The sequence below is a fragment of the Anoplopoma fimbria genome, chromosome 9 (assembly GCF_027596085.1).
Source record: "Anoplopoma fimbria isolate UVic2021 breed Golden Eagle Sablefish chromosome 9, Afim_UVic_2022, whole genome shotgun sequence".
Classification (NCBI taxonomy): domain Eukaryota; kingdom Metazoa; phylum Chordata; class Actinopteri; order Perciformes; family Anoplopomatidae; genus Anoplopoma; species Anoplopoma fimbria.
In genome coordinates, this window is record NC_072457.1 from 8,855,037 (window position 1) to 8,873,204 (window position 18,168).

Sequence of the window (18,168 nt, forward strand, 5' to 3'; positions counted from 1 at the left end):
GTGTAGATGATAAAATCAATAATGACCGAATGTCTTTTAGCAGTTTCAGGTTCAGGTGCATGATGACTCACTATCATACTGTCATGGCTTGAATGTGACACTTGAACACAAATGTCAAATAAACCAACACTAATATTACTTTTCAATTAATGTCAGTGGTGACGTAAATCCCCAAATGAATGCATACTCGACTTCTCTTTCAAGCAAGGCAGAGTGATGATGAAAATAAATAGTAGGATGGAGACAAAAGTTTAATTGTTAATATTAAGGCTGTGTATTGCTTCCAAAAGCGTTGTTTAAGTCTGGACAGAGATAATGTAAAGTAGACGTACTCCAGGATTACCAATACCAACAGCCGCACAAATACAGTGGCCAGGAAGTTCACAACACACACAGAACAGACTATGCACATTCTTTATTAGATCTTTCCCTACAGGTAGCCATCGAATGGCAACCCATTCATTTGCAACAATAAACAAAATGTTAAACAAAAGCCACACTCATAGTATTTGTGGAACTTTATACAGCTCTACACAGGCGTTTGTGTAGTCTACTTCATTTTTACTCACTAATGAGGTGCACTCATTGCTCCCTTGGTGATACAGATGATACTTTTGCTCCAATCAGTGCAGTTTAGACATTTAGTCTGTGTTAATGATGGAGGTGTGTTGTGTAAGTGAGGCAGAGCCCAATCAGATGATGAACACATGGTTTTTAACAGACCAGGGGGGCCTTCTCCTGCAACTCTGCTAGCGTTAGGGATGTCCACTTGAGGGTGCTGTAAAATAGAACAGTTACACACAGCACACATGTTAAGCACTTAATGAGCTTTGCTGGAAACACATACACACTTCTACACAGGGCTATTTCTATATTTGCATGCAAAAATGACTAAGTTGAAGCAGCAGAAATATACTGAGACACCAGAAAAATCACAACTATCAAGTTCCCATAAGGGCTTCAACCTTTTGATCTTACTGCCTAACTGCAGAAACGCTTTTACTCTCTTATGTTTGTTTTACGTGTTTTACTCAGAAAACGAATTGCTGGCAAAAACACACAAGATAACTGTTACAATACTGTAGGATCATGGTAAGGCCTGTCCTGGTTTCAGCAGTAAAGTTCAATGTGATGACTCTGATTGGTCTCATACTCAGTTAGGAGAGAAGATATTAAAATCCTCTGTACCTGCATAGTTTGGTCTTTTCCCAAAGACTAATGCAGACTTTCCATTATCTCAAAATCATCATCCAATTGTGTTTGACTCAGATGTTATCTAGTGTGTTCTTGAGTTATGCAAGGACCCTATATAAGTAAACACAACACATAGGATTGACTGACTTTAGCTCTTCTTACTTTTACACAATGTTTTACTGGTTTATGACCTGACCCAATGTATTCTTTAATCTATAGTGCATATCTTAGTCATGTATATTTATCACTATATTACAGTAATCGTCGGTTCAGAGTTTGAGTTTCTCCGCTTTCAAGGTGCAGTCTAAAGTTTTCACTTAACAACAGGAACACATTAATGCACGATACAACACCACATTCAGCTCCTGAAGCCTCCCACCTCCTCACTGGTAGAACTTTATTTCTGTATCCACGGAATCAAAAAACAAGTCCCCCAGTTCTTCTCCCGATATCTCTCCACTCAGTACGGCTGAAATCTCGCTCAGACACTGCGACTCCAGTTCCCTCAGAATCTCATAGACAGCTGAACCCTCGTCCTGACAAACAGAGAGGAAAAGACAGGGAGATGTAAAAACAACCGTAAGACCTGGGTCAAATAGTAATTGCATATTGTATGTTTTGACATGAGGAGTGATTAATCAAAATCCTAAACTATGGCCAAGTCCCTGTATGTAATATCATGTTCATTTAAAAGAATCCAGATCTCACTCTCAGCCTTTTGAAAGTCTTGATTTAAATTCAACCAGGCGTCTGTGGTGGGAGACGCAGACTAAATGACCATAGTTGCACCCCAGCTGTCACACACCTCCATTTACTCTACGAGCTAATCTTGGTGTCTGCATACTCTTGTTAAGTTAAAAACAGCAGGCAACAGTTGTGTTCCAACTCCATACTGATGATGTACAATATGTACTTTATACTAATTGCCTGAGTATGCTGTATTGCAGTGAGTTTGCAAAAAAATCTATGCAAATGCAAATGATGAAATCCATGCACCAAAAAACATCAACAAAACCCTGAAATGCCTGAGGGCAATTAAACTTCACCAACGGAGGGAAAAATTACAGAAGCCCTGAGAAGCAAGTGAGGAAAAAAAGTCAGATCTGAATATCTTATCTCCTGTGTCCTCTCTTTCTGACTCAAGAACAGGTGAAAAAAGGTTTGCCAGGATAATATTCTAAATTACTTTTTTTCACCTTCTCTCCTAAACACAGGAGAGAAAACTATTTAGAGCAGACTCAGTTTGTGCAAATGGAATAAGATATTAATAAGTATGTTTTCTTTAGTGTATAAAACCTGAAAATAAGAATTGTTGTGTTTTTGTTGCCTCAAATTGAGTTATTTTTATTAACATACGAAGCCGCCAGTCATTTTCTAAAATTCTCAATAAAATCGATTCTGCTTTGGATGTATTTTTTAAATGAATTTGAGCTTCCAACTCTGCCAGGATCTGCTCATTACAATCATTAACCGAGGTCATCCATCAGTGCCCACCGGGTTGGTCTGCATGGTGCTGAGCGCCACCTGGTGAGCCTTGTACAGGTCGTGTCTCCGGTCCACCTGGCTCTGAAAGCGAGGCTGCTTCCTGACAGGGTCGTTTGGGCCAAACTGTGGGGAGACCACCCTCAGCACGGGGGGAGAACAGTCCGAGAAGATAAAAGGCTTGAATATAGACCTACCAGAGTGAGAGTAAGGACAGGAAAGAGAGAAAGACAGATTCAGAAACTCCCATAAACCCAAAGTGGAGACAGAATGCAGAAAAGGCAACAGATGAGAAGGGAACGAATATTAGCATTTCAATGAAAAAAAATTTTGAATGTGAATACCTTTTGTTTCAACTGATCAATCAGTGTATAAGCCATTTTTATCAAGATCTTTTTTTTTCTTTGCATTTCACTGTTTATTCAATATAGCTTTTGCTGCTTATGCTAACAACTTTGTTTCTGATGCTATAAAGGTAAGACAAATTACTTCCATTACTTTTTTTCATGACCAAACCCTTCACACATAAGGAGTACATCCACTATGAAAAATGAAACTGAATTTATGATATATAATAATGTGGCAGATGGCACCAAGTAAAAAAAAAAAAGGAATTAACACCAATTAGTGAAGTTTGCAGATATAGAGCTACATGCAGGAAGAATGCAAAGAGTGTAAGACAAGAGTGTAGGAAAAATTGGTACGCTTATGGCTGTTTTCTGTGTGAAGTGATTAATCCTGTTGAATTTTGTGTGATGTTAATTGTTTTCATGTATTTCAGACACACCTTCCCTGCTGGGTTGAAGGAAAGTAGATTGACGTTTCAGGTATTCTTAAATTAAGTCATGTAATTTTTAATCCGTATGTCGTGTAATTTTAAGAAGCGTTTTTTAAGATTGCTAATATTTGTTTCGCTGCAGAGCATCGGTGGTCCATTAGCTGCTCTTGCCGTGGGACTTTTGGGGATTTTTGCTTGTTTTTTTTGTAGGCTTCTTTTGAGTGAGCCGATAATGGGCAAAAAGATATGGGTTTTGCCATTAAGGCAGAATAGTTTTATTTTTCTTTATTTGTGGTTGTTCATTGTTTGCAGTAAATTAATCCAACATGTAAACTTTGGAATTTGTTAACTCACTAAGTGTGTAAGACGTTTTGATTACAATGTGCACTGGAGTGCTAGTTGAGCCCAGTCCTTGCCTTGTTAGTGATTGCTGGGAAGGAGCGAAATAAAAATTGCAAAGTGGAACCTCTGTAATTAAAACTTTCTACTCTTGTCATTCCTTATAGTCAAATGCAGTGGGTGTAACAATAGAAATTCAGAGTTCAACATTTCAAACATATTTGTTCCTTTTTGGTCAGCCACTGAAAAACACATTTTGCATTATTTAAAATAGACATAACATAGAACTATTCTAGTTGGGTGAATCAGTTGGGTTGAGTTTATCATCATTTTTGGCCAGATGTACACATAAATCAATGCGTTATTTATATATTTTACCATTTGTTTGCCTGATTTCTGAGAATTTCTAAAGAACAGCACACAGAACAGCACACACACAAATACAGTACAAATCAGTACTAAAACCTTTTAACAAGAGTTCAATTTGCCACCGTTTGTGATACAGAGGTTTTCCTATATTATAGAAGTGTTGCATAAGACACAAGTTATTTAGAACAGCACATTTAAAGGCTCATGTAAGGGATTACTACAGTATTGTGTTTCAAATTAGTTGGCTATAAAGTGGGCAGAATAGACTAGTTATAGTTTCATTCATGAATATGTTGTGACACACATGGGTTATTATAGTCTTAACAGATGTTTATAATCTAGTTAGTGACATACCTGGAGGGGTCTGGGGTGGCAGTGAAGAAGTGGATGCAGGGCAGGCTGGTGTCTCTGGGCAGAACAGATACCATGCTGCCTGTGGTGCAGTAACCTTCAGAATCCATGCAGATACCGCTGGGCTTGTCCCTCAGAATGGACATCATCACAGCTGCCGTCACCGAGCCTGAGACCAGAGACAACGCAGGAGAGACACAGAAACTGTAACTGTCCTTTTCCAATCACTGCTGTCTCTACCTATTACTGAATGCTGCTTGGACGGTAATCTTGTAAGTGGGATGTCCACAAGCATTCTGGGAAATGTAGCACTTGACCACCCTCACCGTCATGTTGCTGGAGTAGCTCTGTGCCTCCCTTATAGCGCTGTTTTGCAAGCTCCATCCTGGCGGGCGGGTTCTCGGGGCTGAACACCTGAGCGAAGTTGAATTCTCCCTCACCGTCCCACCAGCCCTCATCCTGGGCCACGCGCCGCAGCTCTGGGTGCTCTGCGGAGACCTCAGCCCCGATGGTCAGCTGGTTAGAGATGTTCTTCACACCCTCTGAGAAAAGAGATGTTTACTTACTTGCTTACGAGTGCAATGTGTTTGACATTTCTGTGTGATCATTTGAGCACTCAATACATCATTTTTGTCTGGTTTAGCCTTTGAGTTTAAAATGCTTTTAGCTAATCTAGTGGTGCGGCTGCAGGAATGACAGAGGAATTCTGCTGGTCGGTCAACAACTGAGGTCCAAACTGAAGAATTTCAACTACTGGATGCAGTGCCATGCCTGATTTTGGTGATGGTGTCTCCATCTGGTCAAATTTTTACATTGTCTTTGGTTTATGGCCACAGCCAGATCCTTAATTCTGTAAAAGAGTTGGTCACTGTAGTTAACTCAAACAGGACAAAATAGTGCATTAACTTGGACTATCTTCAGCCCCAGATTAATACATAGTTGGGGTTCTAGTGACTCTGGACTTGTGGGTGGAAAATTACAGACGGAGTCGCAAACGTCATTAAATTTGGTTGTAGAGCGCATTATGACTTCTTTAGGACTCAAAACACAAAGTTTAGGACTTAACTTTGGGTTTTTGGGGAAAGACTAGAAACTTGTGATTTACAAAATCATAACTTGGCCCCACCTCTGCTATACACGTACCCTTCACTCAGCACCCTCGATTTCTAACCCTGCATGCTTACCTGTGACCTTCTGCGCCACCCACAGCCTTCCAGCAGTTTCCAGGACCCAGGCCTCGTTGCGGTCCACCAGGAGGAAGGTGTTGTGGTAGCTGAAGGGCTCAGGGTCCTCCTTGCACTGCCCCCCCTGGCCATGCTGCTCCAGGAGGCTGGTGATCACTGTCAGCGCGGCCCAGGCACTGTCACCACGCTCCAACCCCAGTCTGATGATCACAAGTCATGCAGGATTACTTCAAAGACTAAAGTCTTTCTCTACGGGGCATTAGTTATGTACTTATAAATGTTATTCTTTCATTTTCAAGCATTTATCTACTTTGATCTATGTATTTATTGTTTGTTTTTTCAACTAACTGTGAAGACAAGATAAGCTGGTAGGCAATGCTTACATGCTCCTCTTCCATGTAGAGGAAATGATACTTCTATTTTTTATATACAGAGATGAATAGATAAGCACTACTGTGGAATGCTTCAACAGTATTTACTACACCTGTCATAACATGCTCACGACAATCTACATACCCTTCTGATCAAAGCCTAAGATAATTAAGTTAATACTTCTATTGAATATACAATATCGAAACTGTATTTAATTAAGATGCAGTCATTAGTTGCTTCCAGTTAGCTCTAAATAATCATGTTTTTTTTTGTGTGTAGAAAAGTGAGTACAAAACAAGTGCAGACAAGTAAATAAACACAAACACGACCCAAAGAAACTAAGTAAGACAGGGCAAAAAACAAAGGGGACAAAAGCACACTGAGGAGTGTATATATATATATATATATATATATATATATATATATATATATATATATATATATATATACACATATATATATATTGTTTTTAAGCAATACAGTATCAATAGGTTTTCTGTGCTTACCTGACAAGGTCCATGCCCAGCAGAGCCTCCCCGGGGCTGACGGACTCTCGGGTCCAGACAGCCTCATTCCCAATGCAGACTCCCTGGTCATTGGCTCCCATTTCAGCGCCCCACATCCAGGCAGGTTTGCTGAGAACGACAGCATGGGTCTGCTCCACCTGAGGGATCTGGATGTATGTGCACTGCAGACAAAAGAATTCTGTTGCTTAAATTAAAGTCCCTTTGCATTGCACAAACAATTTCAGTTAAATATGCACCTTATGCAGTTTGCAAAGCTGACACAAATGTATTGGACAAACACTTCCACATCAGGGAAACTCAAGTGCAAAATTTGTTTATCTGGCTGTACATAAATCAATCTTATCAGCTCCTGCTTCACACATCTCTAGGCAGCATACCATCAGATGTATGACCTTCACTAAGGCATCCATTTTTCCAATTCAGAATAAAAAGTACTGAGAGGGAGACAAATGTTCCTGTTGTTACAAAGTTTGAAGTCAGGTTGCATTTAATGAACAGATATTGGTGACTTTGTGCAGAATGAAACATTTTAACATTTGCATCACAAATGGATTGCAAATTGAAACCATTCCCCTGATTAGACAAAATATTGAGTTACTAAAACAAAAAGGATATTATTTGTTTTTAAAACTTGTGTAAACATGCTATAAGTTTATCCTTTATCATTAAGTTTATCCAACATAATAACCTTCACCTCCACTGTATTTAGGCTGAGGGAGAAATCTCAGAAAACCTGGACAATTATAACCAAACTGCAGGACTCGATACCATTATATCAACTCTGAAATTATTATTTTGTCTTTCTTTCCCAACAGAAAAGCCAAAAGAGCTGTTGACATCAAGAAATAACAGAAGCCAGTTAAAACATCTGGACAGAACATGCTGCTGTATAAATGATTGCACCAACATCGGTACCAGGTCTGGTCTGAAAGTGTATTAGTCAGTATTTCCAACACTAGTGAGAGGTGGAAAGGAGTAAGCATTTAATAAGTTGGTTACAACTTTCAGTTCCTTTCCCGTAAACATTAACAGGGAAGAATGTTTCTACATCAAGTCTCCTGTATAATATTTTACCAAGTTCAGACAGGGTTATTGTGAATCATTCTGTATTATGAGCAAATATACGAATTGAGTCTTTTTAAATTATTTTCTGCAATATACCAGACTGTGGACATATGCAGTATATCTGAAAAATGTGTATTTCTATGATGCAATGATGCATGAGGCCTGATGTCAGTGAGTTGTACCAGCACCAGATGTGGTGTGTAGGACTGCAGGGGCCCAGGACTGCTTTACCTCCAGACTGGAGCCTGGAGGGTGACATGCTGCAGGGTAGTGGGCCACCTCCTGCACCTCATCCCGGGGACGGTCTGAGTTCTTCCCAAAAATCACATGGTCATCGCGAGATCCAGGGGGCAAAGAAACAAAACAATCACATGACATGGGAACCTCTGCCATCCTGGAGAAAAAAAAAAAAAGAAACAGCACAAATAAAATGACAGTGGGTGGAAAAGAGTTTAAAGTGATGACATGATATAACTGTGTACACAATCGGACTTCAAACTAATCATAAGAGTCTGACAACGCGTTTGACATTCAACCCAAGTGAGACTACACCCTGTTGACCATAATATGCATGTGTGGAGTCGAGAGGAAGAGTCTCCCTCCATTCCCCACCCTGCGTTTTTGCAGAAAGTCAGATTCAGCCGGTGCACTGCCCATCCCTTTCACACAGGGATTAGGAGGCAGTCTTGTGCAGAGCACTTTATTGACTGTAATCTTCACAAATCCGACCGCCACGTTGCTCTATTATCGCTCTCGTCGCGCATTTGCGACAATGAAATCGCCCTACAATCCGGAAACAATGTCGCTAAAAAAGTGCGTGGATCGCGGATGCAGCCCATCGGGTGCAAGTGTCTCGATGTGTGTGTGTGTGTGTGTGTGTGTGATCAGTGGTTAATACAGATAAGGCCTGACAGAGCAAAGTGCCCACACAGACTGTCTCTCTCTCTCTCTCTCTCTCTCTGAGCTGCGACGCGCCTGTCGCTGCGTGTCATTCCGCCTTTTTTCTGGGGATTAAATATAACCGTGAAGTTGAGGTCCTAATAGTCTGTCAACTAGATTCAGTCCTTGAATGCTACTATAGGATATGTTTACCTTTTTTTTTTATTCAATGGTGAGAGCAGGCGGCCGGCTGTGAGGAGGCAGGTTGTAGATACCGAGTCACGTGACCGAGAAATCCAAAGGTATGTACTTAAAGGTCTCGTCTCGTCTGGCCACAAGCACAGATCACCGTCTCACACAGGAGTCCAGTCCACACCTGCAAAAAAGCTCCCTGAATAGTGATGTAGCTCTTCATCAGGAGTCTCCCTTTGCCTTTGTCTAGTTTGCCAGGGCTGCAAACCCCCCAGACAATACTGGTTATAACAGGTTATTATTACCTTTTCAATAGTAAGAATAAGAATGTATAAAAGTGTGATCAAATGCAAAATATTGTTCCATCATATCATAGCACGAGTTAATGTGTGACTCAAAAGTATGAACTGTACTTTGTAAACGTCTTACCTTGGATTCAGATTTTCACGAGAAACATTAGTACTAGAGCTGAAGTTCAGTTTGCTAGTCACAGATAGATTTCCACTCGGCCTGTAAATACATTTGTAGTTCTGGGAGGAACTCAACAAGTTGTGGTCTACAAAGTTAGGACTTTTTATAGCATGGCAATTAAAAAGTTGTAAATATGAATGACTTTTAAATGATCAATAAAGTATAAGTAAATACTTGTTGTTAAAATCGCATTATTATTATTTTAGTGGAGTGGAAGTAAAACGTCATAAAATAGATATACAGTGTATCTGAAAAACTGTTGTAGGCAGGTGCTGGACCAAAAGAAAACAGTAATGAAAATGTAAATAAAGTTCCTGCAATTTATTATCCACAAGTGACGTTTCAAGCTAATGCTCTTTTTCAGAATTTCTCTTCGGCATTGCGGTGAGCGTCGTAGCAACAGCCTTGACCAGAAACATTGAGTAACACGAATACAGACAAATCAGTGTTGAATTCAGACATGTGGTGCATTAATTATCAATGAGTGGGACAGAACATGATAAACCTTTATGTAAGTGCTGAAAAAAAGTATATTATTACTATTTTAATTTTGGTGAAAACTTTGACAATCCTGGACAAATTGTGATGTCTGGTCAACGTAAACTAGATATAGCGGGGTATTTAGCTGCTCAAGCGCTACCATTTCACTCAGGAGTTGGTGGAGACCAAAACCGAGCTTAAAAGCAGCTGGATAAATATTTGGACAGGTAACAGAAAAACAACACCAGGCTAATGTTGCTCCTCTGGATGTGTTAATAGGCAGCTGTTTGCTAAAAAGTTTGTCATATCATCTGTATTAAGAGATTTTATATCAGTTTTGTGTTTACAGCTTGTTGAGCTGCCCCTAAGAAGCCAACATTTTTAAATAATCTTTAACTTCACTACTTCTAACCACTGGCTAAAGCTAGCTGCTCACTTTCACTGTATTTGTTTTGTTAGACGTAGAAAACTACCTGGCTAGACGTCACTACAGGTAGTAAATAAATAAATAATATGTATGATGGTAATTTGGGTCCCACTATAAAGCGACGGTGGTTGTTGGCTGGTGTTATGAATACATTACATGGATTGAAAAGTAGACAGACAACATGGAGTCAAACTAATAACCTCACCTGTTTTACAAGAGACTAGACAATAGAGCACCTCAACGGAGTGGCTGCAGTAAGTTTGGCTCTTATGACTTAAACCTGCCCGACTGCATTGCAGAGACTTCCAGCATTCAAAGTATGTCAACGTCCCAATCAGACTGCTGTCGTGTCAGTAGCTGTTGCTCATCAATATGTATGTCAGTGGGCCCCATTCTTAAAACTGACTCATAGCATGTCTTTTGATGAGGCAATCAGTTTTATGACAGTAGAGTAATAACAGCTCACACGCACACCTGAGCGCATTGGGAACAAGGAGCGCCATCCAAGCTGCTCCGAAATGTTCTACCAATGTTTGTGCCTTCAGATGGAACACCTGGACCTTACTGGCATTCAGTTATGGTCAGATTTGTAGGAGGTGTTGAGTTGTTTTTTGAAGCAGCTTGGTGGTGAGTGGTGCTCACTGGTGGCTCACTAGGAATGCTGAGGGCAACAGGACTGAATACTTGAGAGATTTCTGTAAAGACAACCTGTTACCTGAACGGCACTCGGCTTCTTCCACACCCTCTCCGGGCTTTCATCTCCTGGAGCGCGCTGACAAGCACCGCACATCCTGTCTGCCCTTGCACACAAACAGTAAAAACACCATGAGAAGTAAACACCCACCTGAGCCAAAGGCAGACACACCCAGACTAGACCTCGCACACATATACAGTACGCACACACACACACACACACACACACACACACACACACACACACACACACACACACACACACACACACACACACACACACACACACACACACACACACACACACACACACACACACACACACTCGAGCACAGAAACAAGCACAGACACAGTGAAACTATAACAGACTAGTGGAGGGGAAAGAAGCTTGTAAATACACCAATAAATCAAATCACATTGACAACAAACAGTTGTGTTGAGTGATGAAGTGATGAAAATGAATTTAAAACATATATTAAATAAAGTAAACCAAGATTGACTATGTATCTTTGGCCTTTGCTTGTTCTGTAAACACTTTATATTTAACCTCAGTTCCAGTGTGGAGAAGTGGCTGTACCATTAGCAAATAACTTCTAGACAGCAAATCCAGATAATGCATAAAATTAAGACTGTCTGTGTTTGTCCTTCTTTAAGTGGCTGTTTTCAGTTGCGTGGACAAGAGATCCTGCCTTCATCCCGCTTGGTGAACTCACATATCGACACACACACACACACACTAACACACACACAAACACACACACACACACACATAAACTGTTCTAAGTCAAAGACCTCTCAGTGAGCCACGCAGGCATTGTGGCCAAGTTTGTAAGCCCTGCAATGTGAAGCGGAGGGCCGGCTGGAGGAAGATGAGGGGTGTTATGGGACGGAAACAGCTGGTGAGAAGCCCAGAGGATATTAATCTGAGAGGGGAGACAGGATGGCAGGAGTGGCCGTCTAATAAAGCATGGTATTACTACTGCAAAGGTGTGTGTGTGTGTGTGTTTGTGTGTGTGTGTGTGTGTGTGTGTGTGTGTATGTGAATGTTTATGTGTATGTGTATGTGTGTGTGTGTTTGTGTGTGCGTGTGTATGTGTTTGTGGAAGTGTCTGTCTGTCTTCCTGAAGGATTACTGTTGAGCTAGAAAAACAAATGTAGAGAGTCCGTGTCCATCTGGTTACTACCAACTTTAAACTCTGAATTTAAAAAGGACATTCTTGTGTGAGTTCTCTGTTTATAGCTGGTAGGAAATCTGTGATCACCTCCAGTTCATCTGGTAAATCCAGCAAGGCACATTTCAAGTTTTACAACCCTTCAAACACACACAAAAAAGGGTTTTTGAAAATTAGATAAAATAAAGCTTCCAAATTTTCTCTGAGCAATTAAAGTTCCGGTTGAAAGGCTGAAGTGGAAGATGGGAGGGGAAGCTGGGCGGCATCAGTCGCACAGACAGTAATGACGGCGCCACTGCTGTTTAACAATCAAAGATGGGAGGCGGGGGCTCGCAAGGAAGTCTCTCCTCGAAAAATACAGGTGTTTGGTACAATCAAAGCGCAGCTTGCAGAAATGACTGGGTTTGAAGTTGAAAGGGGAGGCAGGAGGAGAGGGGGGCCGTTGTGGTGAGTGAGTGAGTGAGTGAGTGCCTGTACGAGGGGGGGAAAAAAGAAGACAACTGTGGGCCGGTCTCTCCTCCGGGATTTTGAATAATTAACAAGGATAAGGAAGTTGACTACTAGGTGCTCACTGTTTACTTTGTTTGGATTTTTTTCTGCCTCTGGAGGGGAAGTGAGGCTTTAGCCGGCCTAGCTCTCTGGAGGCTGGCGTGTTGGCAGGAGGATTTGTCTGGGACAGCGCTGTGGTTCCCGTGGGACTAGAGACAACTCAAACCAGCCGAGGGCCAGTGAATCAGAATCAGAACCAACTTTATATGGTGGGAATCTTGTATACAAAACACCTGTCCTTTAAAGAAAGTCCCAAGATGTACACACACAGAAATACAATCACACACAAACTGTGAGCTTGTGAATACAGACTGATGTCCTGACTAATTACTGTAATTAAAAATACAAGATACAATAATACAGTAAGTTTAGGGTGTGTAGGACATGGGCCATTTTTCTTTATTCCAGCAGTAAAAAGTGTTGAAATATTATTTTATTGGCAAGTCATCTATAGGCATTAAATGAATAGCTTTACAGCCTCATGTCATAGTTTTCCCTAAGCAGTTTGCTCGGTTGTCTAGTTCAGCCAGACACCAGCAACACTGGTGTTGTTTTCACCTGTCAGTCTGTGTGTGTGTGTGTGTGTGTGTCATCAAAATGGTCACAGTGAAACTTATTGTAGCGGGAACTACCACAGAAGAGGTTTTGAGTACTTTGTCAGGTGTTGGTAGGAAAGATCTTTCTGACCGTGATAGCGTCAAAATCGTGTAACATGCAATCAGAGAACTACACGTTAATTTAATCTCAACTACAGTTTGTAGTAATAAAATGAGGGCCGAGTTCTAAGATGGGTGTGGTCCGTGCAAGGGCGGAAGTAGGCTGGTAGGAAGTGGTAGCAAGATGGCCTGTAGTTAAAATGGGTTTTTCACCTTTCTGCTCCTTAAAAGGGCCTCAAACTGAATATTAAAATGGCGCTGCGCTCTGAAGCCCATTATTTTTTAAATGGCTTGCACGGCACCACAGCGGCTTTTTCGCTGCGTTGAGCAAGGTTTGGGCACAGAGCAGCTCCCGGCCCGTTGACAGGCTGCACCCAAAGGTCAACCAGGCACAGCACACTTCGAGCAAGCGCAGTGCAAACCGTGCCGTGTGTGAAAGACGCTTAATGCCGTGTCTTGATTGTACACACAAATACAAATTCATACTGGAAAAGTTACATAATGTAATAAAGGTATAGAGTGTACATGGTTTTTCATCTGGTGTTGCTAAACAGTACAATTCACAAAATTTGAATAGTTAGAAAAACAAAACAAAAAGAGGAAGTAAAAAATACAACAAAATAAATTAAAAGTAACTATGATGTCTTGGCAAAGCGTTTCCACTAGCAATTATGACGCTTTCAAAATTGAATTTGTTCCAAATTGCAGCTTGATCTGTAGGCACACACCCTGTATCATTTACTCCTGGTACAAAACTGTATCTGTTCAGTCTTTGTGCTGAGTGCCAGGCATTAACATCTACATTGATTGATTGGTACATTGTGTGTACTTTCCATTGGTAAGAAGTAACCAGTATAGGTGGAAGGGTTTGGTCTGAAAACAACAGCCAACTTAACATGTAAAGGTCAAAGGTGCGGCAGTTATATAAATAGATGTTATTTCACCACATTGACATGACATAGCTTTTGCTGGATTGATGACAAGAGTAAATGCCAGTACTTCGAGACAAGCCTCCATGCAAGAGTGTTTAAAGAACTACAAACATTTTCATGTACACAGCAAACAACTCTTATACAAAAAAAATATGCAGGCAGTGACAGACAAAAGAAACTGTCAAACAAGCTATCTAAACACATCTAAATCATTAGGAGAATTTGTAAGCCCCTACTTGAATTTGCACTGTAATTAAATGAGAAGCAGTCTCTTTCTGATTGTGCTGCATTGTATTCATGAGGAAATATGCTTGACTATTTAAAGATGTCTGTAAACACCATTTAAACGTGGTGTGTGGTCTTCATTCAGTGGCCTGATCTCCTCTGTGTGTACAAGGACATTATACTGAAAGATATGAGATACCGAGACATTATACCTATTTCATTTTGACTAAGTTTTACATGCGTCAGCAACAAATTTGTCATGTTTTCATTTTCTGTCTGTCCTTGCAATTAAATCAGAATGCTCTTTGATGTGCTAAACTCTAATCAGCGGTCTGGTACCTAAAGTTGCTGGCCGAGAAATATGCCCTTGGAAACATTTGCTGATTAGTGTGATGACTCTTTATGACTTGAAGGAATGTATAAATCTGTCAAGGTGCGTGCTAAATCAAGACTTTGTAAATATTTGCTGATCGCCCCGTGTTTCCATTATATAGCTGTCGTGTATCAGTTCAAACTCAGTATTACTTTCAGAGAAAGAGGAGCAGAGCGGGTAAGAAGTCACTTCCCGCCGGCCTGTCTGTGGTCTGTGTTTGTCAGTCGATTTGAAGCTGCTCCACCAACGTGCTGTGACAGGAAAGGAATTAACTCAGTGAGGAGACAAAATAAAAAAAAACCCTCAAAGGAAGATTATGTTAAAAACAATTAAATGAATGATACACATTCAAAGCAACTGCAGTCAATTAAACTCTTACATATTCAACATTTGGCACGTACAAGAAGCCTTTTGTAGCAATTCAATCTTCTTTTATCAAACAAGTTTCTTATTAACGTGAGACACATGTTGTTTCGCTGAGCGGTTCAGGACATCCAACAAGTAGAACCAGTGCACTGTTTTCTGCAAAGTATGATCTCAAGATTTGCTTATTGCGCCTGTGTTTTGGCTCCAGCCAAACCACCTCTCAGGAGTGTCCGCAATCAAAGGATTTCCTGGCCTCAACTATATCTGATTCACAGGCTGCAGTCGCTTTACTGACCAGGTTACTGCACCAACACGTCACGGTGTGTAAAGCTTCATCTTGATTTTGTAAACTACCGTAACTACGACAGATTACTATGAGGTTCCAAAGCTCTTGAGTTTTAATTTGTTTATGTTTGGTATTAAACGGTTTACAGCTTTGAAAGAAAAGTGCTGCAAAAATAAAGTAGCATACTTATGAGTGTACAATTTATATCTTAGGCCAGATTCCAACCTCTCTTGACTTGGAATCAGTAAAAACAGAAGTTTGTAATCTGACCCAAAAACAAAGTAATTTAACAGAAAAAAGCTTAAGTAGACTCGATGAAACCGCAATTCCAAATGACGATAATGTTAATGCTTGAAAAGTTTTAGTACCTATCTTTTTACCTATAGTTGCTAAATCTTCATGATATTTATGTAGATGTGCATTCTGATAAAAAAAATAACTGAAACACAGCGGGGTACTTCAACCCTCACATGTCATGATCTCAGCCCTGCTTCTGTTTAAAGACCCCACTGTTTAAGATTTAGTTATATATTTATTATTATCATTTTGTTGTTAAATCGTTGACAGTGGAGGAAGAAGAATTCAGAATTGTCCTAGTGGAACTAATTTAAATGACTTCATGGGCTGTTGGTTTGTTGAATCTATAACAATGTATTATACGTAATGAGTTGATCGCATGTTTTGTCTTTAAAATCTTAATCTGAAAAGCAACAGTAACGACAGCTGTCAAATACATTTGGTGAATAAAAAGTAGAATATGTCCTCAAATTGGAGTAGATGCATAAAGTAAAATCAGTTAAATACCCCAAAAACTTTACTGTAGCACTTGTGTACTGGTTACTCTCCACCACTGATTGTTGTAGGATACTTTGCAGAATCATACATTTGCCTGAACTGTATCGGAATTAAACTTGTTTCAATTATTAACAGGGGCGCCGAAAAGGGGGGGTAAAGGAGACGGATTCTAGGGGCCCATGATGGAGGGGGGCCCAGAGAGGCCCCTAATGATGATGAAATTATAATACAGAAAAAATAATGACACTAAGTTATTAACTAACATATAATCACACATGTTTTCAACTGTCATGCTGTTCTTCTTTCACAAATATGGTAATGATAGTCAAAAATACCATTAAAATGCATAATTGTATGTAAAATAGCATCAAAAAATGTTGCCGCTGTGTTGGGGGCCCTGTAAAGATTATTTTCATGGAGCCCAAAATCCCTAGCGGCGCCCCTGATTATTAATATTAATTAAATGAAATTAATATTAATCTAATTTTGCTTTAAAAAAAACCCCCAAAAAACCCATATAATATAGGCTACATTTTTTTTTATCTCTTAAGTAAGTTACCCAGGCTAAACTTTAGGAAAAAATTTGAATATTTCTAACAGACTGTCCCATTGAGCCTCGTGTTCTCTGAAGCAAGCCGTTTCCTCACCTCCAGCCGAGGAGGGCGCATCTTCAAACGGGGAGACGGAGCAGCAGCAGAGGGGGCGGAGCCTGGAGGGACTCAAGACGCACCACCTATCATAAGGTTTGTCACTACTGGGATTGCTGCTTACCTGTGCGGCAAAACGCCGAAAGTGCCTCAGTTGGATCGTCTGCGATGAAGAAGATCAGATGAAATATGACGAGGATATTATTTTTCTACGCACGTTTTTCGACTAAAGGAAGAAGCAGCGGAGCTGAGCTGAGATAAAGTTTCTCCAACCAAAGTGCATTCATTTCTCCAAAGAAAATAACAGCAGAAACTCCAAAGACAAACAGGTAAATCGGGATTTTTTTTTTCCCCCTTGAAATCATTACGCCCTACAATAACTTTACTACTATATCTATTTGCATTAACTTGATTATAAATTAACTGATATTTAATAACATTAAGGCATTGCTATATTAGCTTGCTCATTTAATAAACTGGAACTATAAATAAATATATGAGAAAATCAAAGTAATTTCATATTGAACGCAGTCAAAAGAAAAAAACACAACGTTACTGTAGGTTTAGAATAAAAATAACATTTAGTCAAAACTTTTTTGACTTGGAGACAAAACTATAAATACATACATTTCCCACAAAGAGACCATAGGAGCTGCCATTACACCTACATTTTTATTTTTAATATAAGTTTTTATTATTGTCCTTGTCTGTTGTAGTTTGGAGAACAGATAAAGCATTCATTAGAGATAAAACACAAATATGTGAAAATATAAGGTCCAGGTTTTCAGGTATAATAAGTAGTAGATAAGAGTGGATTACATTTACCTGAGCGTTTTTTGCACCAAAAGTCAACAGGCTGACCTGTAGGTGTGAAGGGTCAGTGTAAATGGGATATAATCTAATGCATTGTTTACTTATACAAATAATTATGCAGATTTTATGACTTAAAATGTTAGTTTAAATAACGTTTCACCGGCAAATTATTAACAAATGAAAGAAAATCTCACCAGTTTATTTTATTGTGAAAAAAGAATCAAATCTGTACATTAATGCTGTTGAGCAGATTTGCCGTTATTCATTGTTGCTGTTTAATTTAAATTCTGGTCTAATGTCATTGTTGCTCCTTATTTCTCTGTGAAGTAGACTGCTTTAATGTTTTCATGTTTCCTATAGGGACGATTCTGCAGGGACCCTGTTAAACTTATTAAAACTGGGGAATAAAGAAAGAGTTCAGGATGTACAGTAAACTACAAATATGTAGTAAATGAAACAAAGAGAGAATATTTTGAATTAGGATTATTCAGGACAAACAGTAATTTACAAATGGGATTTGATCATTTCCAATAAATTAGTGGTTTTACATG

At 39.8% G+C, this 18,168-nt stretch overlaps 1 protein-coding gene across 2 annotated transcripts; it reads right to left on the reverse strand.

Moving 5' to 3' along the window:
* Nucleotides 1-400: 400 nt before the first annotated feature.
* scrn2 (secernin 2) lies at nucleotides 401-8,839 on the reverse strand. Of its 2 annotated transcripts, none has more exons than XM_054604559.1 (9): nucleotides 8,754-8,839; nucleotides 7,893-8,055; nucleotides 6,576-6,757; nucleotides 5,698-5,897; nucleotides 4,840-5,055; nucleotides 4,517-4,682; nucleotides 2,689-2,869; nucleotides 1,574-1,730; nucleotides 401-778 (listed from the first exon to the last, which is right to left on the reverse strand). In XM_054604559.1, the coding sequence occupies exons 2-8, from the start codon at nucleotides 8,052-8,054 to the stop codon at nucleotides 1,578-1,580; spliced, it is 1,260 nt and encodes a 419-aa protein (XP_054460534.1). In that variant the 5' UTR covers nucleotide 8,055; nucleotides 8,754-8,839; the 3' UTR covers nucleotides 401-778; nucleotides 1,574-1,577. The 2 variants fall into 2 exon arrangements, with proteins under 2 accessions (XP_054460534.1, XP_054460535.1); XM_054604560.1 differs by having other exon boundaries at nucleotides 412-778; nucleotides 2,719-2,869.
* Between the last annotated feature and the right edge of the window lie 9,329 nt (nucleotides 8,840-18,168).